The 25,285-nt window shown below is 41.1% G+C and overlaps 1 protein-coding gene across 2 annotated transcripts in view; it reads left to right on the top strand.

Moving 5' to 3' along the window:
- Positions 1 to 24,854, top strand: part of LOC102732633 (RNA binding protein, mRNA processing factor) — a 126,665-nt gene extending 101,811 nt beyond the window's left edge. For both annotated transcript variants that reach the window (XM_081808565.1, XM_081808572.1), the window contains one exon: positions 3,128 to 24,854. In XM_081808565.1, coding sequence (XP_081664691.1) covers positions 3,128 to 3,457 — 330 coding nt within the window. In that variant the 3' untranslated portion in view covers positions 3,458 to 24,854. The remainder of the gene's footprint in view (positions 1 to 3,127) is intronic.
- The last annotated feature ends 431 nt before the right edge of the window (positions 24,855 to 25,285 follow it).

Below are 25,285 nucleotides of genomic sequence, written 5' to 3'. Positions count from 1 at the left end.
GGGATTTCAGTCTTTGCAGATCATCGTGAACCTGTATTGGTTTGGTCACAGTGTTTCAGGCCACCTTAAAGAGAGACTGTTGGCTGTCCCTGTAGTCAGATCGGATTGCTTCTAAGTAACTCTATTCTCAAATTGACATCATACTGATAGCCAGAAACTGTCCTTTCTGATCATCATGTAAATAAGATACCATTTACAGGTTGAAGAGAAGGGTTTCTCTTCATTATACGACGAGTTTTGGTGAATTACAGGCGGAAAAAGTTGATTTTGGAACAGGCACAGAGGTAATCTTACCCTGACAGGGTTTAATGTGAAGTCACTCTGGCCAGAGAATAATCTTACTAGGGCTTTCATTAAAAGCACGAGGTGTTGGGTTGGTTTTCGGGGTTTTTTTTAATGTCTTCTTATCTATCTTCCTCTTTTCTTTCCTTCCACTTCCATGTTCTCCTTAGCCCAGCTCCCCTCCCCCCCCTTCATCATCCTTTAACATTTAAAATGTTTTTGGCTTGGCTGATCCCTCTGGATAGGAACTGAGCTAGGCAGGATATTGATTACCAAATATGGTATTGCTGCTAAAGATGTTAGAGGAATGTGGCTTGTATTCTAAGCCTCCGGCCTCTGAATAAGCTGCCAAACAAATTAGGTCATTTTAACTTCTGAGCTTGCTTTTTTTTTTTTTTTTTTTTTTAAATAAGGAGCTGGAACTCTGATTTGGAACATGATGGTGTTGTTACTTCAGCTCACACAGGGAGGAGGGATATGAAGAGGGGTTGGGAGTGGGGGGAGACTCAGTTCATCATGTTTTAGGACAGGAGCCACCAGTCCAGGCGGTGTAAAAGGCAAGCATGTTGTGCAGAGCCTCTGTTGACCCTGGAATACCAGTGGAAGAGCTGAGGCATAGAATTCAGATGTGCCGCCTCATTGCCTTCTTGTTACTGAGGCTAGAAGGTCCAGAGGACCACTGACAGGTCCCAGGATGCTCTTCTCCGGTTACAGTGGCCCCAACCACCGTGATCAAGTTGATGTGGGCTCAGTTCCTTCTTCACAGGAGGGTTGGTGGAGTTCAGTGCCAGGGAGGACACCCTGAAATTGATGGCAAATCGTTACTATGCGTAGCTCATGGCTTGTCATGTGAATACGCGAGTCCTTCCACAGCATACCTTTAAATGATAGCCAGGGGCTGACTGCATTTGTCTTCCAGCAAAGACCACAGCTCTTCGGGTCCATATTTGGAAATATTTATTCTGTTGTGATATTAGCTTTGATAGAGTACAATTCTCTCAAGTGGAAGCGGATGGAAGTAAACTCTGCTTCAGAATACTACTGTGTTCCTTTTCCTCATATACATCTTTGGCAAGATAATACTGAGGTTTCCTAAGTTGAAACAAAAACTGAGACCAGTTAGGGAAAGAATTTCTTTTTACATTTCTTATAACTGGCATCCCCCTTTTTGCTTCTTCTTGTCAGTTAGGGCTGTACAAAGTGGATTCCTTCTTTTCCTGCCCAAACCCGTTTGCCACCTTCAGTGTGTTTCTTCTCAGAGAATGGATAAATCAGGCTCACAAAGAAATTTCACCCACTCCGGGATGTCTGTAGGTCAGGGCTTGGTGGCTTTTGTTGTACCTCCCTGAGGACCTCTCTTGCCTCCTTCCCCCTTATTTCTTTTATTGCTGCTACCCTACCATCCAGTCACAGGCTCTTCTTCCCATCTTTGGAGCTGAGCCTGTGAAGTTCAGAGTTGTTCATCCTGGTGCACGGAGTCAAGAGATTCTTACTGATTTCTGGTGGGAATTGCTCTGACTTTTCTTCAAGTGAATCAAGAAGAAAGGGGACTTTGGGGCCCATAGGCCGACATGTGCACTAAATGGAAAACCTGTATTCTTAGGATACTCCTTTTCAGAACTCCACCCCCTTTCCAGAACATACCGTACAGACAAACATGGGACCTGAGCCTGTTATGGATGCACATTTATGCACTATACTGGGATATCTTTTTGTTAACTGTTGCTGGAATACATAGCATTGGAAAATAGATATCATGAGGTTACTCATTATGCTTAGTAATGGAGGCATTCTTTTTTTTTTTTTTTAAGATTTTATTTATTTGAGAGAGAGCAAGCCCGAGTGGGTGGGGGAAGGGCAGAGGGAGAGGGAGATGCAGAGTCCCCGCTGAGTGCAGAGCTGGACTCTGGGCTAGATCTCAGGATCCTGAGATCGTGACCTGTGCCGAAGGCAGATGCTTAATGAGACTGAGCCACGAAGGTACCCCAATGGAGGCATTCTTGAATGGTGGGAGGGTTTTAGAATAGACTTATCTTGTCCTAAATCTTGTGTTTTTATAATGTTTGTTATGTATTGAATTGTTTTAGGTAAACTGCAATATAGGGTCAAGGGTAATTAAAATTACTACCCTGTCTCTGGCCGGTGTAATCTGTTTTCTCTCTAATCATGTAGCTAATAGGCCAGCTGTAATCAAAACTGGGACTTTACCACAAGACATTAAAATTTTATATAAACTTATAAGCTAACTAGAATTAAATGATACTAGCTACATTGAAATCTTAAATCTTAGTTCCTGTTTTACTAACTCAAATACATGTATCCACCACGAAGAAAGATCTCTAGTTAGGGAGGGGAATTTTCTCCCTTTATTTCTAGGTGATGAAACGAAGGCATTGAAGAATGACATTGTTTTAGGCCAGTGTCAGAACACTACGAAGGGCCTAGATCGCTACAATTTCCAGTATTACACAGAGCTTTACAGGAATCATTTTATTCTTATTGGTATCCATTAATTGAAGTTTTTCACTATGCTGGGAATTTGCTGGTCCATATTTAAAACTTGAACCTAACGTTCAAAACTTAACGTTTCTGTTCAGGAAGAAAAAATAATTGAAAAAACATGTAGGAACTAAATGTTTTAATTAAGTAAACAAAATCTCCCCTGACTTTCTGGACATGTGGTATTACAGGTTTTCATGTATTCTGTGTAAGTAGTGAGAACCCGGGTTCTCGCTGACCTTTTTTTTCTGATAGGCCAGGATTTACTGGTGTGTTTATTTTGTCACCATTCCGGTTTGACTCTAAGGAAATGAAAACATCTTCCATTTGTTCTTTATTTCCAAAGGGCATCCGCTTCGATCCTGAAATTCCACAAACACTACGACTAGAGTTTGCTAAGGCAAACACGAAGATGGCCAAGAACAAACTAGTAGGGACTCCAAACCCCAGTACTCCTCTGCCCAACACTGTACCTCAGTTCATTGCCAGAGAGCCATGTAAGTTGATCTCCTTTTCGTTTAAAAAAAAAAAGAATAACCAAGAATTGTGTGCTGCACGTGAAATTACACCACAGGACGTAGAGCTAAGTGTCATTTTCCATTTCTGTGAAGAGGCTGTGGATTCTTCCTGTCTGAATTCCAAATACAGCAATCTTGTTGATGATTGGCTGTCCTAAATGGTGGTTCGGCTAGATTAGAACTGTAACTACTACACAATTTCGTTTGATGTGCTGTAGATTTCCTTAATGTCACCTTGACCTTATTGTGAGGGTGTTCTGTTTGCCTGGGGGTACAAACCCTTCTTTATTTCCCCATCCCTGGATAGGAGAGTCGGTTCTCAGCATTTACTTCATTTGTTGAAGATCATCAGTTCTGTGGCTTGGGAAAAGAGAATATTAAAAGTGAAAGCAGCAGATAAGTTCTATTTTTGAGAACAGTTGAGCCCATAAAATCTAGAAGGAAAAGTAAACACACACAAAGAATTTATATGTTGGAACAATCAGTTCTAGCAAACTAATACTGGTAAATTTAAGGAAATCTAGGGCTTCCTGTTTTAAATTAATTGGGTAAAGACACTGACTAATTGCTAAACAAGTGTCTTACCCCACCTAATGAGCTTATTCCCTTAAATGGCCAGTCTACAGTTTTGCCTTTGATTGAATAACTTGAAAAGGTTGTCTTAATTTTCTTTCTTAAGCTCAGTCAGTAGCATAAGTGAGGCGTGAGATAGGCCTTAACTTTTCTTTTCATTGCGTAGCTATATGTGATTTAATATGGCAGGGCATTCAGGGAATCCCAAATGACTTGCTGTTATTTGGAATATTTTTGCCCTGTCTTTCTTGATCTTCTTTCCAAACCACATGATCTTCCTGCTTTCCTTGACAATACTTTTCAACTTTTCTTATTGAAATTGAAGGGCACATGAGTTTCTTTCTCCCCCCATGTCATGTGTGTGTCAGGTTTAATCAGGTTATTTTGGAAGTTATAGCCATTCTGTAGCCCTGTAACTCTTGAGAAAGCTGCCACTTGTCAGTGGAAACTAACAGATAAGAGTTTCTCCTCCAGTGTTTTCTAAAATTTTTCTGTGAGTCCAGAAGTCATAATAAAAAGAAATTTGTTCTTCCATGTCCTAGAGAAACTTGAATCCTTTCTAAACAAAAGTTTCATCTTATGGTCCAGTTGCACTACGGGAGGATGAGTGGACATTTCTTACACATTTCTGTATCCGTACAGCATCTAGTTCAGTTACCTTTTGTACATTGTATATATTTAATATTATAGTGGTAAGTGGATAAATATTTTAATTTGGCTATTTGCAGAATTATTCCATTTGTATGCCTCTTCTTTTCCCTCTGAAATGTCTTGATTAAGGCATCAGAAAAGAGGATTTGTAAGATACCTTGATTTAGAAAAGGTAACCTAGAGTACCTCTTTAGTTTTCTAGTGAATTTTCTGCCTCAGATCTGAGAGTGCTTTGAAAAGATGAATTCAGACAGCAAGTATAGTGATGGTGATACTTTACACTTTCAATTCTTTATTGAATGCTTTTGTTCTGGGACCTCAGTTTTTTGTTGTTTTTTTTTAATCTGTTTCGAAAGCTCTGTGAAATTGGTCGCCAGAAAGGTGATAGCCAGTTCACTACAGGGTACGCAAAAGCAACAGAGATGAACAGACTGGACATCCATGAGTCTCTGAAGTTCTAGGAGAGCTCAGAGCAAAGTTTAGAACACCGCTCTGGCCAGCTCTATCCACCTCCCTTCCGTGTGTACAGAACAGCTCAGAAGTGGTCAGATGATTTCCATGGCACAGGCTGCTTGTGGCAAAACAAACTTGACGTTTAAAAAAAATCCAAAACACTGGCAAATTCTTGAGAAAATAAAAGCATGATTTCTCTTAATACAGCTCCTTTCTACGACACAGGGGTCTTGATGAACAGCAATTCCACTCTGACTCAGATCGACTTTATCGTCCATTACAGTTCCCTCTGGGAATTATGAACTTCCCTGTCACATAGGCAGAATTGTTTTCCTGAAAGCACACTGCAGACTAAGAACACTGGTGGTTCTTCACTGGCAATTCCAGTTGCACTGTGCCTTTAATGGGTGTTCAAGGTGGTGGTCAGTTCAACCACTGTTGAGTAGACTGCAGTGGAATCTTAGAATTTGTAGGATTGGAGCACCTGGGTGGCTCAGTTGTTAAGCGTCTGCCTTCGGCTCAGGTCATGATCCCGGGGTCCTGGGATCGAGCCCCGCATCGGACTCCCTGCTCAGCGGGAAGCCTCCTTCTCCCTCTCCCACTCCCCCTGCTTGTGTTCCTTCTCTTGCTGTTCTCTCTGTGTCAAATAAATAAATAAAATCTTTAAAAAAAAAAAAAAAGAATTGTAGGATTGGAAAAACCCTATAGTGGCACCTGGGTAGCTCTGTCAGTTAAGTGTCCAGCTCTTGATTTTGGCTCAGGTCATGATCTCGGGGTTCTGGGTTCGAGTGCCTCTTAGGCTGCACACTCAGTGGGGTGTCTGCTTGAGGATTCTTTCCATCTCCCTCTGCCCCTCCCCCCACTTGCTTGTGCTTTCTCGCATGCGCTCTCTCTCTCTCTCTAAAATAAATAAAATCTTTAAAAAAAAAAACAAACCCTATAGACTTCCCTGTTGTGGATGATGAGAGAGGTTTTTAATGTTTCTTTCTGTCAATGTTTTTTTATAGTTGTGGCTGAAAAGTACCCATTGCCATCACTAAAGGAAGAATGTGCTAAGATTCAATTATACAACAAATATTTACTTGAACTCTCATTTCCCAGATATCTGTTGAACTTTAATGAGCTCTCAGTGTGCTAGACACTGGGAAAGAAGGGGACTGGTTGCTGCCTTAAAAGAGCTATCAGTCCAAGGGATTGGTGGTGGTCAAAGTTGTCAGGAAACTTGGCCCATATAAAGGATGTAAAAGATTTTTTGCAGCTTAGTCCAGATTGCTCCAAATCAGACTTATTTGCCAAGCACCTGCTCTGTTTGTGCAGAGCATGAAAAATGAGAAAACTAGGTATTGCACTTGCCAAAGGAGATGGTGGCCTGCAATGGAGAACCTTGGCCTTAGACTTGAAGATGTCCGTGAGAGTTCTGGTTCTGCCAGTCATTGTCAAGCTTGTCAAGTCATTGTCAAGTTGGACCTTAAACACATTGAACCTTGCTCTGCTCCTGTTCTCTCAGCTACAAAATGGGAATAATACCTTATTCACATGCTTCTTACAAGAGCTAAATAAAGCAAGATCCTAAGATTGTGTTGAGGATTAAGTGGCTGTAATAGATGTAGAGGGCCAGGCAAACATAAAGTATAATCTTAATTTCTTAAAAAAACAATTGAGTCACTTTTCTTTCCTAATTGTTAAAAGTAGGCATTGATCTTCTGAGGCTTTTCATCACTGTGACTATAGCCAATTGTCTTTGCAAATTAGAAGAAAGGATGAGTGAAAGTGTCAACACACAGTCCGAGGAAAGTATTATACTTCCCTAATGAAATTTTTATAGTTTTAACTTCTTACTCTCTTGTATATAATGAAGCAAGAAAAACACTGTGAGAAAGTAGGAAGTAAGAGATAACAGAAAATTTATAAATTACATTATGCATTTGCTTGTACAGGAAAGTGGTGTTCTGTAGTGTAAGAACTCCACTTTAGAGATGAAAACAGGGCAAGTCACCATCTCTCTGAGTTTTGTTTTCCTTGTCTATAAAATGATGATACTGTGTGCCAGACATTGCTAAGCATTTTACATGAACTGGATTCTCAGTAGCACTATTTTACAGTTGAAAAATAGGCCTTAGGAAGATCCAGTAACTTTGAGGTGTTATGGGTTGAATTGTGTTCTGCCAGAATTCATATGTTGAAATCCCAACAACCACCAGTGGCTCCAGATTAAGTGTATTTGGAGATATAAAGTCTTTAAAGACATCAAATTAAGTGGGGCCATTAGGGTGGGCCCTAATTCAATATGACTAACTTCCTTAAGAAAAAAAGATGGGCAGGGATGTGTTCACACAGAGGAAAATCCAGGTGAGGACATAGCAAGAAGGTGGCCATCTGCAAGCCAAGTTACAGAGGCCCAGGGGAAGCCAAATCTGCCCCCCCACCTTGATCTTAGAACTTACAGCCTCTAGAACTGTGAGAAAATTAATTTCTATTGTTTAAACCATCCAGTCTGTGGTATTTTGTTATGGCAGCCTGAGCAGACTAATACATCAAGTGATTGAGCCTGGATTTAAATTCTGACCTGTTACTTTTGTTTTATAACTTTGATCTAGTTACTTAACCTCTCTGTCTCCATTGTCTCATCTATAAAATGGCAGTAATAATTAAACTTACCCAAAAGGTTGTGAGGATTAAATCAATTGACACGAGAGGGTCACATTCACAAGAGTGAATAATTTCAGTGACTGTTTAACACGTACGTGCAAGGATGTATACATTGGGGCATCTGGGTGGCGCAGTGGGTTAAGCATCCGACTCTTGGTTTTGGCTCAGGTCATGATTTCAGGGTTGTGAGATTGAGCCGCGAGTTGGGCTCCATGCTCAACATGGAATCTGCTAACGTTTCTCTCTCCCTCTCCCTCTGCCCCTCCCTGTGCTTGCTCTCCACACCCCCCCCCAAAATAAATAAACCTTTAAAAAAAAAATTAAGAATGTGTATGTTGATATGCCTTCTGTTCTCATAGTTGAGACCTGTAGTTTTTCTGCCTTTGTATACTTAGCATCTGGAACCTAGAAATACATGTGAAGTTAAGATACTGCAGATTTTATTTTATGCTTTTTCATTTGGAAGTTTAAAAATATACAGTGTTTAAAATTTTTCAGTGTTATTGAGGTATGATCAGGAAATGATAAAATGCACGTATTAAGAGTGTCTATTTTGATAAGTTTTGTCATAATACATAGGGAATTGAGTTGACTCAGTGCCCTTGATCTGTTTACACTGCTTGTGACATACTGTATTCTAGTGACAACACCTACAGAGCTTTTACTCAGAGTCAACAGATTTTACCCATTTAACTAGAATTTTATGGAGCAAATATCAGAAGACTCTAGAACTTCGCAGTAATTCACATTCCTAAAGTCCAACCCCAGGGATTCTGGCTGGTCTAGAACTCATGCTCTGTATTTTTAAAAGCTTTTTGGATGTTTCTGATGCACAGTCAGGTTTGACAATGCCTAACAGAGCAAGTTAAATTCTCCTACTGCTGACACACTCTTCTCCCCAGCCTTGTACCCTTCCTATTCCCCACCCCAGTCCAAAAACAAAGCATGCTCTCTTAAATTAATACTCTTATTAAAAATACCTATTAAGCACATAACCCCTTGGTGAATAATCAGATCACTTCCTTGTTTTCTTGCCATACCACTGGAATTTCCCATTTATCCAATATTGACCCTGACTATGTGGAAGTGAATTTTCTCTCTCATGTCTGAAAAGATCCTCTGAAAGTTCAGAGAACTTCTAAGGTGTGCCTAGCAAGGGCTCTCCTAGGGCCAACACTCTGGAAGCATGAAATCAGTTAACTTTCAACTCTGTGGGATGGGGCCATTCAGGGCCTGATCTGAAGCTCCATGTGCCCATGGAACAGAGTTAGGGTACCTGCATTTTTCAAGGAAGCATACACAGCATGTGCCATTGGAAAGACTGAGGGTGTCCGTCCAGTCCCCAGCTCTGCTCGGGAATGTGCAGATGCCAGCTAGTAGTAGGCCCTGTGTATCCCACACCTGCTCTCCGCAAGTGGCGTTGTTCAAAAAGCCAGCGACTGGGCCTGAAGAAGACCTAATCAAGCTGCTTAGGGGGAGGCAAGGCAAAGACAGAGTTGCAGGTGTTCTGTGGGGATGAGGGCAAGACTCTTTTGCTATGAAAAGCAACTTCCTTGGATTTTTGTGTTTCATATTACATAATGCAAATGGCTTGTTTTCTCGGATGATAAAAATTGTACTTCTCGAGGGAAAAAAAATTTCCAGCAGTCCAGAAAAATATAAAGAAGAAAATAAAAGTCACCAAGTTATACCAGAGATAACCACCATTAACATTTTGGGGTCTGTCCTTCCACAACTTTTAGTATGCGTATAATAAAAAATGTATCTCTATCCAGTTTAAATTTCAGAATCATTTAACTTACCCCTTTACCTTTAAGATAAAATTCCCCTCCCCTTTTTTGTTTTTTAAGATTTTATTTATTTATTCAACAGAGAGAGCGAGCAGGAGAGGATGCGGGACTCGATCCCAGGACCCTGGGATCATGACCTGAGCCGAAGGCAGTCACTTACCCGACTGAGCCACCCAGATGCCCTTAAGATAAAATTCTGATGTCCAGTGAAATTAAATGGCCCTTAGGGCCAAAAGTAATATCTGGGCTCTGAGAATCCCATGCCACAGCCTCTGTGGTGCCTTTGCTGTAAGGTACTAATTCATAGTGACACAGAGCCCTTGCTAGAATTAGAGCAGGAGGAGGGGTGGTAGACCACTGGTAGATTACCTAATGCCCCAGGTGAGCACAGCCAGCTCCTGGGCTGCCGGAATTCAGGTGGTTGGTTGATTGATCTGTCGGATTTTATTAAATGGATAGGAAGAAAGGAAACAGCTATTGAGCCGCTATTCTAATCCTTAAGAACAGTGTAAAATACCTGTTTTCCAGCCAAGAAGACTAAAACAAGTTTGAGTAACTTCCCCAAAGTCACACAGCTTATTTTAGGCCTAATTGCTGATCTCACTGCACCACATTCCTAACTTAGAGCCGACAGGTGCTTTTGGCTATAGTTGCTTTTAAGGTATTCTTTAGGAGGTGCTTTAAACTCCAGCCATGGAGCGCCTGGGTGGCTCAATGGATTAAGCATCCAACTCTTGATTTCAGCTCAAGGTCATGAGTTCAAGCCCCACATTAGGCTCCACACTGGAGCCTACTGAAAAATAAATGAGTGAATGAATGAGGTTTCCTCATTTTCAAATGTCAGTAACTAATTGAAGTTTTTCTTTAAAATACAGAGAGAGGGACACCTGGGTGGCTCAGCTGGTTAAGCGTCTACCTTCGGCTCAGGTCATGATCCCAGGGTCCTGGGATCGAGTCCCTCATCGGGCTCCCTGCTCAGCAGGGAGCCTGCTTCTCCCTCTGCCTGCCACTCCCCCTGCTTGTGCTCTCTCTCTCTCTCTGACAAATAAATAAATAATCTTAAAAAAAAAATAAAATAAAAATACAGAGGGGTACGTGGGTGGCTCAGTCAGCTAAGCATCCGACTCTTGATTGCAGCTCAGATCATAATCTCAGGGTCATGAGTTCGAGCCCTGAGTCGGGCTCCTCACTGAGTGTGGAGCCTGCTTGGGATTCTCTCTCACCCTCTCCCTCTCCCACCCCCTTACCCATGCTCTCTCTAAAAAAAATTAACTCAAGCCTTTAGAGATGATCTTATTAGAGACCCCAGAGGCCTGCATGAGATTATAAGGAAAAGATTTCAGGGCAGGTCACCGCTCAGTGAAAGTCAAGCTTCCATGTAACTTTAAAGCATCAGATTTTGATGGCCAGGATGCACTAACTGTAAAATGTATTTTTACATAGTTGACCAAATTGAACTATTGATGGTTTTTATTTAGTTTTGGTATGGTTCATTGAGTTGTTTCAGAAAATACAAGTGACCCATTTTCAACAGTTCAGGTATTTTAGTTTAATGAATAATGGTATCATCAGCAAAGATGAGGATATTTGACTTCTTTGATTTATACTTGGATGACATGCAGGCAGTTTTCTAAAGTGTTTCACATCATTCAAGGAAATGGAAATGAGCATGAATGGAAACAGGCAACAATACAGCTCTGTTTTACATTGTTTCAGATCCTAAGACTTCATCTGCACAGTCCTCTTGAAACAGTGATAGTATGAAACCAACATATATACCTACCAATTTACGGTTAAGTAGACAGTGTGTTCTCTAGGTGGTCCCTCTTTTTAAAGTCCCCAAAAGCTGATGAGCAATCTGCAGAAAATTTTTCACACAGATCAAAAAACCTTACCTGCTTCTTATATAAAGGATGGGATTGAGAGACCTAGTCCTGCAATTGTTTGAAAGTAAAACTAACACAGGGACGCCTGGCAACTGACTGCCTTTGGCTCAGGTCATGTCCTGGAGTCCCAGGATCAAGTCCTGCATCAGGCTCCCTACTCAGCAGAAGTCTGCTTCTCCCTCTGACCCTCCCCCCTCTCATGCTCTCTGTCTCTCTCAAATAAATAAAAATCTTAAAAATAAATAAGTAAAACACAGAAATAGGAGGGATTGTCTAACTGGCTGTTGGGTCTGTTATTTAGGGAGATAAAAGATTTGAGTCCATTTTAAGGAACATCCTTGCAGACAGGTATGTTGACCACATGATCACAATCTGGGCTCATCTGCATTTGAGAAATAAGCCCAATATCCCTTTTTTCTTGAATCTTCTCTTTACAAAATTATAGTTTCATTTCATTTTGTAAAATGACCATGCTTAATTCACTGTATTGTTAGAGTAGGAAACCATAAATTAAATTTAAAGGGTTAAAAATACATATTTTTCTACCGTCTAGAAATAACCACTGTTAATGTTCTGTTGCATATCTTCCTACATACATTTCTATCCTTTTATATGTATATGTATAAAAAATAGTGTGTCAGGTTATCTTTGGTTTAGTTTGGTTACAACATGTGATCACACTGTCCTCTTTTCTCACTTACCTCAGGACCAGTTTTCCATCCAGGACTGTATACCCAAAGCATTATTTTTTAAGGGCTCTTTACATGGAAGGTGTAGTGCTGGTGAGGGCCTTTGATGCCTGGCAGGGAATTTTTTCTAAATTAACTGGTGGGGAGAGAATGCAGATGGTTGAGCATGGCAGTCTTGTGCTTTAAGGAAGACTCTCCTTCCTTAAAGCTCTAGGAAGCTGCGCTGGGGAGACAGGAATGGAAGTAGAACACATAAAAATCTCTTTTATGTAGTGGAGGAAATAGAGTGGTGGTGGGGAAGTCACTTTCCCGAATTTTTTTTTTTTTTTTTAGTATGACTTGAAATGCCACTAGGAAGTACCTTGGGGATGTAGTGCTTCTAGGAAGGAAGCTTCGCTCCTCCCCAGACTCCCACCCCACTTCCACAAAGTTTTAGGGAAAGGAACCAGTGATGGTGAAGACACAAATTATTTCACCTCTTTTTCTTACCCCAGTCCTTGCCGGTGAGGGTTTTGATGGGAGGGAGGGCCCAAGCGTGAAAAGGAAGTTGTGGAGTAGAGCAGTAATGGGGAGTCTTTGGGTGGCCAGAGGCCTTGGGAAATGGTACAGGAAGGGGGAGCCAGGAGATGGACACAGGGAGGAAAGAGGAGGCAGCTGGCTGCCGAGTGGAAAGGAGACCAGGACCTCAAAAGTATGGAAGCTGAGCTTTGCAGGATTGTGTTTACTTGGATCACGTGCCCATTCCCTCTGAACCAGCTCCACGGCGGGACTGCCGAGGGATTGTGTCCTTGCTGTAGAGTGGTTTGAAGCTACCAGAAGTGATGTTCACAGAAACTTGTCATGGTTTCCCTTCTGGGTATTGAGACTTCATAACGATTGAGTGATCCACTGAGCATATTCTCACCCCCAACACCACAGGGCATTTGTGGGCTGATTCTCACACGACAGGGAAAGGCCCATTGTCAAGAATGAGGACATGAGGTGCGCCTGGGTGGCTCAGTCGTTAAGTGTCTGCCTTCGGCTGAGGTCATGATCCCAGGGTCCTGGGATCAAGCCCCGCGTCAGGCTCCCTGCTCGGCGGGAAGCCTGCTTCTCCCTCTCCCACTCCCCCTGCTTGTGTTCCCTCTCTCACTGTGTCCCTCTCTGTCAAATAAATAAAATCTTAAAAAAAAAAAAAAAAGAATCAGGACATGAATTTAACCCTCAGGATATGTATGAGGGTACCAGGTGCTTAGGCCCCTGGACATTCTGAGGAATAGAAACATGAAACAGGGGCGCCTGGGTGGCTCAGCCGGTTAAGCGTCTGCCTTCGGCTCAGGTCATGATTCCAGGGTCCTGGGATCGAGCCCCGCATCGGGCTCCCTGCTCCGCAGGAAGCCTGCTTCTCCCTCTCGCACTCCCCCTGCTCGTGTTCCCTCTCTCACTGTGTCTCTCTCTCTCAAATAAATAAATAAAATCTTTAAAAAAAAAAAAAAAAGAAACATGAAACAGATGAAGGGGGGGAATCGGAGGAGGAGACGAACCATGAGAGACGATGGACTCTGAAAAACAAACTGAGGGTTCTAGAGGGGAGGGTCGTGGGGGGATGGGTTAGCCTGGTGATGAGTATTAAAGAGGGCATGCTCTGCATGGAGCACTGGGTGTTATGCACAAACAATGAATCGTGGAACACTACATCAAAAAAACATGAAACAAAACTCCAGTCGATGAGGACAGCAAAATACTCTTAGAAACCAAGACACCTTAATAATGTTTATTTCCCCATATGTCCCACTCTGACAAAGCAAAACTATTTTCCTTTAAAAAAAAAAAAAAAAATTTACTGTACCACATCAGTGTTTACAGCCCGCTTCTGCCCCTGTCTTCTCTTCAAACCTGCACACGTTCCTAGTTTTTGCTTAATGTGGATAATTTTTAATAACGAAATTTAAGGGTGCCTGGGTGGCTCAGTTGGTTGTCTGCTCAGGTAATGATCTCAGGTCCTGGGATCGAGCCCCGCATCTGGCTCCCTGCTCAGTGGGGAGCCTGCTTCTCCCTCTGCCCCTCCACCTGCTCATGTGCTCTCATTCTCTCACACTCTTTCATAAAGAAATAAAATCTTTTTAAAAATAAATAAATTTAACAATAATACTAAAATAATATTAGGTAATGGATGTGGTAAGGTACATACATATATATATGGATGTGGTAAGATATATAGATATATATATCTATCTGGTCTATATATAGATATATCTGGTTCTTTGTGGGAGGTAAGTTACTGCAGTACTGTGTAGATCAGCGAATCTGATCCAGTTATTTACAGTTTAATGAGTTAGCCTATCTTTGATTAGCAATGGCTAATCATTTTGCTTTGAATTTGTTTCTTGTTTAATCATTGATTAGCTATAAACAAAGGCCTAAGAACTCAGGAAGTCAAATCTCCTTGGAAACCACAGAATTCTTTTGTAATGCAAATAACTGCCCCAACTTTCATATTTTGTAAACTCAAAATTATTCATTACATCTGCAGAGAAATGAGAGAATAAAGGAGTTAGTTTACTGGGACATTCCAGAAGAAACAGCTACCATAGACTTAATTCTGTTAACGCCTTGTACTCTCCTCACTCACTCATTAAAAGGAAGGCATTTCTTAAAGTTTGATGCAGGCTCTCTGTTTCTTCCCTTCTTCCTTTTCACACACTTGTAAATCCTCAAAGAGGTGCCTTTTCTCGGACAGCAGTTCTCAAAGTATTTGTCTGCCATCCTCTGGTTGGTCTCCAAGACCCTTTCAGGGAGTCCCCAAGGTCTAAACTATTTTCATGAGAATAGTTTATTTTTCTTACTGGGTAGCAGTGGGCTCAACTACTGGCACCTTCGTACATGTCCAGACAGCAGCACCAAACTGGACTCAGGAGCATTGTGTTCTTCACGGTCCCATGCTGTGTTTAAGAAACCAGTTTCACCTGCGAATGTCCTTGATGAAGAAGTAAATATTTTTATTCAGTCTCAGCTCTTGATTACAAGTCCTTTTATGATTTTTTTTTTTTTTGCCAGAATGGGAAGGATACATATTACCATATTGAAAATTAAAACAAGTTTTAAAAATATTTACTAAGTCATTTAAAAAATATGGCCTCATGCGGGGTGGCTGGATGGCTCAGTCATTAAGCGTCTGCCTTTGGCTCAGGTCATGATCCCAGGGTCCTGGGATGGAGCCCTGCATTGGGCTCTGTGCTCAGTAGGAGGCCTGCTTCTCCCTCTCTCACTCCCCCGCTTGTGTTCCCTCTCTGACTGTGTCTCTCTCTGTCAAATAAATAAGTAAAATCTTAAAAAAATATATGGCCTCATGGAAGTAGATAACTTGTGAAGGAAGGAGTATTTTAGTATCTTTTACAGGTAATTGTAGAGATTCCTTTTTTGCATTACACCAAGATTTGTTGCATTGTGAAATCTGAAACTTTATCCATGAGCTTTTTGTATTGTTACATTAAATTCCATTTCCTATTTTAGTTGGGTCTTTTACCCATGCGTGATTTTATGGTATGACACATTGGTCATTTGGAAAGTATTGGTTCACTGAATTATGCTGATCTTTCAAATGTTGCCTCATTTTATTCATTAATAGTTATCACCCCTGATCTCACCTGTGAGGCCATGCTTTTTTTTTTTTTTTTAAAGATTTTATTTATTTATTTGACAGAGACAGAGAAAGCGAGAGGAGGAGTGGGAGAGGGAGAAGCAGACTCCCCGCTGAGCAGGGAGCCTGATGTGGGGTTCGATCCCAGAACCCTGGGATCATGACCTGAGCCCAAGGCAGAGGCTTAACGACCGAGTCACTCAGGCTCCCAGTGCTTTCTTTATAATATACTACAACCAGGGGCGCCTGGGTGCTCAGTCGGTTAAGCATCTGCAATTAAGCATTTGCCTTCAGCTCAGTCATGTTCCCAGAGTCCTGGGATCGAGCCCTACATCAGGCTCCCTGCTCAGTGGGGAGTTTACTTCTCCGTCTCCCTCTGCCCCACCCCTGCTCCTGCTCTCTCTCTCTCAATTAAATAAATAAAATCTTTAAAGATATATATATATACTACAACCAATACAATACCTTGCAATAGGTTGAATTAAAAGCAGGTATGAGAATCCAGTTGTCTGCTATTACGCCAGAGAATAAAGAGGTTTGCAAAAATGTAGAACTGAAGTGTTTCCTTATTTGTTTTGGTGTGTGTAGCTGTTTTTCACAAAACATTTATCTTAATAGGTAATGGTTTTTTTAATGAATTGATAAATGTTTTTAAAATTAAAGTTTTAATTTTTAATATGATAGAACCCATATAAAAGTTCTTTGGGGTCTTTAATAGTCTTTGGGCATGGAGAACCTGCAGTCACCAGATGGCTACTATAGATTTGGGGCAGGTGATTGAGTTTGTAGCAGCTAAAGCCATTCAGAGCTAGACTGGAGGGAAACAGTGCCCCACCAGTGCCTGGGGCCCTGCAGGCTCACATACCAGCCTCGGATTTGACTACAGGCTTCTATTTATGCCACTCACTCTCTGGAGACCATCCCAATAGCTGCATACGTGGTAGTTTGAAGAGCTGGATAATATGCCTCCCATTCATTCGCAGAGAACTTCCTTGGGGGAATGATCTGGACTGAGTACCCTTCAAAACTGTTTAATCACCCCCACCCCACCCCCATTGCCAAATGGAATACAAGTTCACTTCAAGAAACTTGGAAAAGATTAAAAAAAAAAAAAAAAAAACCGGGGGACAGATTAATGTTTCTAAGTTCCCAAACCTAGAGACACAGGGTGTTAAATTCTATTCTGTTTCCATTGTATTTTTTAACCTACAGTTTTATAGATGAGATAAATTTTTAAATACAGAGGTTTAAGGCATCTTTAACAGTCGTTGGGTCTTTAATAATAGAACTTTATATGTAACATAATATCTCTATTTCTTGTTTTAAGTAGGCTCCACGCCCAGCGTGGATCCCAGTGTGGGGGCTTGAACTTATGACCCTGAGATCAACACCTGAGCTGAAATCAAGAGTCAGGCATTTAACCACCTCTGCCACCCAGGCGCCCCAATATGTGTATTTTTCAGTTGAATGCGGAAAATTACCTCACACCTCCCCTCAGAGATAAGCATTTTAACATTTGTGATGAATAGTCATACAAAGATACACATGGTTATATTTGTATTACATGCTGCTCTGATTCCTGCTTTCATTCTCCATTCTAGGCCACATTTTTGCCTATCAATGAATGTATAGCTGAATTGTAACAAAGGAATGTCATGTAATCAAGTTCTTTTCCTTGGGGAAAAGCCTGGCAAAAGTGGTGGTTTGGAGAATAAGAGAAGTGAAAATCTCAAGCTTGTGGTGCAGATGCAGGTCCTTTATCATGCTCCTTTTCATTCCACAATGTGTGTAGCACTAGGGTTTTAGCTATCCTGAGAAACGATGGAGTTGCAGCCAGAAGCAGCATCTTGGTTTGAACGAAATAATCTAATTAGTGTCTGAGGTGAAGGAGTGTCTTTCTGTCCTTTAATTAAATATCTCTCCGGAGGTCAAGGAGATCAAGCTGGTCAAACATTAACAGCTCTGTACAGGAAATTATGGTGAGTTCCTGTTTCAGTTTTCTCACTTGAGTTTAGCAAACATTTGAGGGGAGGTAAGTGATAAAAAGCTGAATAAGGTACAGTTCGGCTCTCGAGGTGTTTACACTTTAGTAGGGGAAACAAGCCTGTAAATGACTGCAGTAGAAGGCAGAGCAAGTGCTAAATTGAAGGTGTAGGTAATGCTGTGTGCAGATGAGAATGCTGGTAACTAGGGGGAAGGGAAAAGATCTCCTGGAGGTCTGCTGACCTAGCATCTAAAGATGAGAAAACATTTCAGTAAGGAGAGATGATGTAGAAGTGATCTACAGACTGAAGGAGTGGCTTCTGTGAAGATCAGACGTGAAAGTGTAGGAAGGAAGGGGTTAAAGAAGCACTTGCAGTCTGGTGAAGCCAGAGAGGTGCGCAGAAGGAAGTAGAGGGTGACCACACTGGGCTGGGGTGGGCTGTTGTGCCAAATCTAGGAAATCCATAGATACCAGGTGAACAAGACGAGATCGTTGCTGGTTATTTATTCCTTCACAGAAGACATCTCACCAGCATGATGCTTTAGTCATCCCAGATAAACATTTATGTTTAATATCAGCAAGCTGATAAAGGAGGCTGGATTGGGGGTGGGGGTTAAAATGACATACACTCACTGTTTCACAGATTCTGAAGGTTAGAATACCAGGCACAGGTTTACTGGGTCGGTTCTCTGGTCATGGTCTCACAGAGCTGAACTAAATGGGTTGTCTGGTCTGCAGTTTCATCTTCTCTTCTATGCCCACATGGTTGTGGTGGATTTCAGGATCTTGAGGTTGTAGCTAATTGGCTAGAAGTATGATTTTTTATAAGCTGTCATTTAATTGAGCCACTGCCACGGGCCAAATAAAGGCACATACATACATTATTGCTAACCCTTGATAAAAACTGTAAGGCAGCATTGTCTCCATTTGACAGATGGAGAGAAGCCTGCAGAGAGGGAGAGTGCATTGCTGTTTTGTTTTGGTTTTACAAGGCTGAATTTTTTTGGAAAGGAAAACCTTTTATTAAAAATTCTTACTACTCGGGCGCCTGGGTGGCTCAGATGGTTAAGCGTCTGCCTTCGGCTCAGGTCATGATCCCAGGGACCTGGGATCGAGTCCCGCATCGGGCTCCCTGCTCCTTGGGAGCTTGCTTCTCCCTCTGCCTCTCTCTCTCTCTCTGTCTCTCATGAATAAATAAATAAAATCTTTAAAAAAAAAAAAAATTCTTACTACTCTGTGACTTTAAGGCTAGGGGGTGGGCTTGTTTGCATAACAAAACTCTGATGAGACCATCCCATTGATAACTTAAATCACTTACCACTTAGGACCCAGGCTTCATTGAGTCTGAGTCTACTTGGCAACTTTACAGAAGGAACTTGTTTTTTGGCCACAATACAGAAGACATTGGTGTTTTGAAGGTTTGTTTTATTTCTGTTTAGGGGGAGTAAGTCTCCCTCTCTATTGTTTCAACATACCAAAATGTAGAGAGAATCATATAATCGACCCCAGAAACCCATCATTCATATTTAAGTGTTACCAAGATTACACCAGGGCGCCTGGGTGGCTCAGTTGGTTGGGCGACTGCCTTCGGCTCAGGTCATGATCCTGGAGTCCCAGGATTGAGTCCCGCATCGGGCTCCCCGCTCGGTGGGGGGTCTGCTTCTCCCTCTCATGCTCTCTCTCTCACTCTCTCTGCAATAAATAAATAAAATCTTTAAAAAAAAAAAAATTACACCACAATTTGCTTTTTAAGCGTCTTGTTTCTTTTCTCTTCCTCTTCAGTCTTTTTAGTTGAATTGTTCAAAGGAGGTCCATATATTGCATTTAGTTACATCTCTTAAGTGTCTTTTCATCTAGAGCAGTCCCTTTCCTCAGCCTGTCCCTTTTTTATGCCATTGTTTTGCTGAAAAAAGTATCTGCCTTCCTGAGGAAAAAAAACCCTCCTGGGTTTTTTGGTTTGTTTTCTTTAGGTGTCCGTCCGTTCGTTCCTGCGTCCCCTCTGTTTACTGCAGATTGAAAGGCTTGATTAGATTTGGAAGGTTGGTTGAATTCAGGGTCACCTGTTTTGTCAAGAAACCTCGTTGGTGGCCTGTGCTTTATGTGACACCACATTATGAAGTAGCCAGTGTTCGGGTCGTTCTCTGCTGATGGGAAATGGGCCTGTGTTCACGTAGTAGAGGTGGGATGCCTCCTCTGTGAAGGTCCCTGTCAGCTTCGTTTTCACGGCTTTATCCTCTGGTCTTTACTGCATTCCTAATTCTTTTGTTTACCCTGAAATTGTTTATCAGAAAAAAGGTTGAAGGCAAGATAAGTGCCTGGTTCTTTCCCTTTCACTGCCGGCTTTGAACATAAGGGATTGGTGACTGGTTATCACTTTTTCTTTGACTTTCCCTGCTTTTGAATATCATAATGAACTTGGGTTTCTGTATTTTCAGGGTGTTTCAGTGGATTTCAGTCATTATTCCTGATGTGTGGGGGCAGGGAATCAGCAGCATCTTTTTGAGGGAAGGAAATTCCAGGACTGCCTCAGTGGGCGGAGCTTTGTAGTTTCCATCATATGAGTGATGGGGTCTTCCTGCCTCGCGGTTCAGGATTGGTGCATTGTGCCTTTGTTAGGATGTTTTCCAAGTGCTTGCATAGGACCTGTCATTCTTGGAGTATAATGAGTTTCTTTGGCTATTTATCTGGTCAAAGCAACTTTTTTATCCACAGAAATGGCCACTTTTACATCCTTGTTGAGGTTAAGATTTTTACAAAATAGATTGGTGTGTTTTGGGCTTTTGTTGTTGTTGTTTTTTTTCCAGATTCCTTAATTAGGAACTGCAGTAGAACACTGAGATTATTAGTGGTTATATAGGATTGGTGATTTCCTTCTTAATATTAAGAATATGTGAACAGAACAGTAATGAAAAATAGTTCTACATGCCCAGTAATTTCCCCCAATTAAATTAAACTAAAAATGGAAAGGTGGGACATGTAACAGAATGTTCATCAAAAAGAAATTTATTTCATTAAAAGAGTTTTTGAACTACGCACATAAAATAAACATGAAACAGACTGACCAATGATTTTGACTATACACTTTAAAAATAAGCTCAAGGGACAGAAAGTGAAATGTTTAGATTAGTGTGAACTGTTCACTCTGTGGCAGTGTGCCATTGGTGGGAATATTCCTGGAACATGTCTCCTCTGCTTGTTTTAATACCTGACCCTGGTCCCTGAAATGGAATGTATAGATGGGAAGAAAATCAGTGATCTTGGTGGCTTTGTTTGGCATTTTCTCTTTGTTTGTATAAGCCCTTTAGTTGTTTCTTTGCAGTTTTATTAATACCATTGAAAATTTGGTGGCTTTTTAGAATCAAGACAGTATGGTTGTATCATTCCATTATGATCTGATTGGGTTCACTGACTTTTTCATCTTGGGTCCATGAAGAGTAGACTGATTCCATCAAGTAGGATGGTGCCTAGCACAGACGTGGAAACTAGGTAGGCACTTTGAATGAGAATGCCTATTTTTCCTGTTTCTCCCTCTCTCGGCTGGGGGATATTATCATATATAAATGGATTCATTCTGTCTAGTAAAAATGGCATGATGTTTTAATGGTTTATTAATAAAGTTAATTTCTTGTCACATACTCATTGGTCATTTAATTTGAGAGAGGTATTTTTCCATTTTTCTATTCCCTTTTTTAAAATATTTTTATTTTTAAGTAACCTCTACACCCAACATGGGGCTCGAACTTAAAATTTCAAGATCAAGAGTCACATGCTCTACCAACTTAGCCAGCCAGGCGCCCGCCACTTGTCTATTTCTTATTTTCTTTATTGATATGTCTATGTAAGAACAGTGCTTTCTTGACTAGTGTGGTTTATTTTCAGTGGATAATTTCTTCATCATTCGTTTGAAGGAGAAGCTGATAGTTCCGTGGTTTTTTTTTCCCCTCCCCCTCAAAATTAATAATGTGAGCATCCCTCACAGCTGGTGGTTTCTCTTTAAAATAATGATGAACTCCCGGTTCTCCTTGACCTCCCTGAGCTGTAGTGGGAATAAAATGAGATAATGTGCTTTGGAATATATTAAGCGCTACATAATGGCACATTACAAAATGGTATTGCTACGCCAGGAGAACATGAAGCTCAGGGCTTCAGCGCAGCGTCATCGGGATTGTCATTTGGAATCTGATTCCTCTAGAAATACCTTTTTGTTTTCTTGGTTCCTGCGCTCTTACAAAGTCCGTAGATTGCATTACCCTTAATATAGACACAGATTGTGAAATCTGTTACTTTCTGGTGAGTGGGGGAATAATCAGTAACAAAGAGGATAGACAAGAAAAGAGATCACATTTACACGTTGATTGTTATCTTGCTTTCTGTGTTACCATTTTTAATAGTAATCTCCTAATTTTTTATTTTTAACTTTTTATTATGGAAAATTTCAAACAACAAAAGTAGATTCTTAACATAATGTTTTGTTGTTTTTAACAGTTGGTTGAATCAAGGTCCAAATCTATACCATCTTTACATTTGGTCAGTCTCTTATAGGAGTCTTTGTGTTCCGTTTCATTCTTTTTTTTTTCCTTGCAGTATATTTGCTGAGGAACCCAGATTGTTTGTCCTATCATTTCCTATAGTATGGATGTTGCCAACTGCATCTCTGTGGTGGTGTTTAGCATGGTCCTGTTTCTGAATTTTCTGTAAGTTAGTAGTTACAAAGAATTGATTAGATTCAGGTTAGAATCAGGGGTGGAGGGCAGTATGTACTTCCATCAGAGGACACATAATGATTAGTTATCGCACCTTGTGTAATGTTGACAGCCATCAAAGTCTCTACCCAGATCTACTGGTTAATTACCCGTTCCTTTTTATGTTTAGTTACTCACTTTTTTAAATTGTATTTCATGAAATTAAAAAAAAAATTCTATACATTTGCCAAATAGCTTTGTGTAAAGATTATACCAATTTACAGAGCCAACAGCCATGTACTAGAGTACCCCAGTATTCTTATACATGTAGTATCTGAGGCTTAAGGAGGGTCATAACGTTCCCCAAGGTCACACAGTACAGTAGCGAGTGTTCAGTCTACGAGTCCTTCCTTACTCAGTCTTGAACAGGATAACACAAGCTTCCTTCCCTTTCACCATAGCCCTAGGTAATTGCTCGTCTTCACTTAGAAATGGTAGAAGGGAAGAAGTGAAGAGGGCGAGGTGAGAGATTAAAAGAAAGGAACTGAACAGTTCAGATAAGAGAGTTAAAAACATAAAAATGATTTCCAGAGTATTCCCCGGTATCTCCTCTCATTTTGATTCTCTGATGCTTATAATGATCCAGCCATTGATTATCATTACTTTAGGTCATTGCCTGATCCTGTGTGTTTTTCAAAATATACTGACCAAACATCAGTGGCTTTAGCATCTTAAATTTCAGACTTTGCCAGAAAGACTTACTTTTGTGTAGCACCTTCTTCCATGTCCTTTAAAGACCATTTATTAACACTATAAAAAGTACCAAAGCTGGGATCCTATGGGAACATTCCAAACTTAGTCCATCGTTTACCTAAACATACCATTTTTCCTAGCACTTCTCTCTTAATTTATCAGTGGTTATATTTATGAAGAAACTCAATCTAGATGTGTTTGATAAACCTTGTCATTAAAAGGTATTTCAAAAGCCATTTTATTATATAGTAAATGTTTCTCAGGCTTGTTTCATTTAAGTTCTTTTCCTAAAATAGCAATTTAATTTGACTTTTGGCAAACTGTTACCCCTCAAAGGTTGAGCTAAGTTTTGAATGTAGTAATTTTGTGTAGAAGCTAAATTTAGCAATTAGCAGTCTTCCACTTCTAGTTTAAATCCAAGTGAACTTTTAAAAGTCTGAAATATATTGGCCTCTCCCAAGACCTAGACTCTGATATTAACAAATGCCAAAAGAGATGTGCAAACAGGAAACTATGTGATTCTTTTTTAATGTTTTAAGTCCTGTAATCATTTTCCATTTGATCCTCCCACCCCCCACAAATAAAAAGATCCACAGTAATCCTCTGGAAACTTTAGAAATCTTTCTGTTTTTCTTCCCCACATCTCCCCCATTTATATATTTTAAGTGCTACCTGATATGGCAAACAAATGTAAATGATGTCCTTTCAAAGTTCACTGGCTTCCTCTCTGAAGTCATCTAAAATTCTGGAGCCATAATACAAACCATCAGATAAAAGTGTGACACTTTATACTTGAGAAACATTAGGTGCCTTAAAATGATTAAGTGGAACCACAAGAGCATTTTTTTTTTCCAGTTTCTAGAAAGAATTGTGTTACTCATTTAAGTGAATGAGTAATGAGAGTTTAGAAGAATGGAAACTCCTTGAGGGGACTATAGGTAGTTAAATCCTGGGTTATAGAGAGGAAGGGGTTTGATGAGGCATAGACCCTAAAGCCAGATAGATTGCTAGTCTCAGGACCAACCCAGATGGAGCTCCCACCTCTGCCACTGGAGACAGCCCCTCCGGCTGGTCTTCACAACCCTACCTCTCTGAGGCGTCCCCGCCTCTGGCTCACTCTCTTGAATTCTCCCCTGGATACCATTACACAGTGTGTGGAAGAGTTCCTTACCACTTGTGCAAAAGGTACTGATTTATTTTAAAATACTCGATACATTTAAATCCCAGATTAGCAGCAGTTATTATAACAGACCTTTTGATGAAAAGGTATTTTTAATAGATGGAAATCGCTGTACTGACTGCGAAGAGCTCCCCTGCCTGCCCCCTGGATAGGATCTCTCTTCCTTAGCGTCGTGGACAGGCCTTTGTGGCCTGCACCTCTGCTCCTCTCCCCCAGCCAGAGGCCTCCTCCAAGCTGTCCTCCAGCACTACTCCGCTTCAGGGGGTCTTTGTGGCACATCATGTGCTCTCTTGGCCTCTGACCTTTCCAGCCAGAGTGCCCATTCCCTGGTTGTAAATTCAGTCCTTTTGCAAATTAGCTGCTTGTCCTTCAGAAGTCCCTTCACTGTCTCATCCTCTAGAAAGCTTGTCTGACTCTCCAAAGGTAGATTAATAGCCCTACTGGGTTGGTAACTGTCTTTATTCCTTGCCACACTGTACGGAAATTGCCAGTTACTTCTCCGTCTCCCTCTGTAGTTTCTAAGCTTCTTGAGTAGTAACACCGGGCTTTGCCTAATGTTAGACACATAGTAGGTGTTTAATAAATGCTTGCTAAATTAATTCATTCTTGCTCCAGTTCTGCTACTGACTAGTCAAAAATCTATATACCCTGAAACTTCCACTCACCTATTTTTACTTCCTGGACTTCATGGAACAAGTCTAGCCCCATTTTTATATGGTAGCCCTTCAGAATCTAGACTTCTGGGGGATAGTTCCCCAGAAAGAATGCAGTATTCTGGAAAAGAGTGAGTTCTTACACCTCAGCAGAGCATACTTACTTGCTTATGGAACATCTGTCAGGAGGAGAGGATTAAGGGATAGCTTTCCTTCTAAAGAATGGTAGAGTGTTGGGCGCCTGGGTGGCTCAGTTGGTTAAGCGACTGCCTTCGGCTCAGGTCATGATCCTGGAGTCCCTGGATCGAGTCCCGCATCGGGCTCCCTGCTCGGCAGGGAGCCTGCTTCTCCCTCTGACCCTCCCCCCTCTCATGTGCTCTCTGTATCTCATTCTCTCTGTCTCAAATAAATAAATAAAATCTTT

This window comes from Leptonychotes weddellii, chromosome 2 (genome assembly GCF_054177405.1).
Source record: "Leptonychotes weddellii isolate Sample4059 chromosome 2, ASM5417740v2, whole genome shotgun sequence".
NCBI classification, from domain to species: Eukaryota; Metazoa; Chordata; class Mammalia; order Carnivora; family Phocidae; genus Leptonychotes; species Leptonychotes weddellii.
The sequence above is the reverse complement of the archived record's forward strand: the minus strand, read 5'-3'. Positions and strand labels throughout refer to the sequence as shown.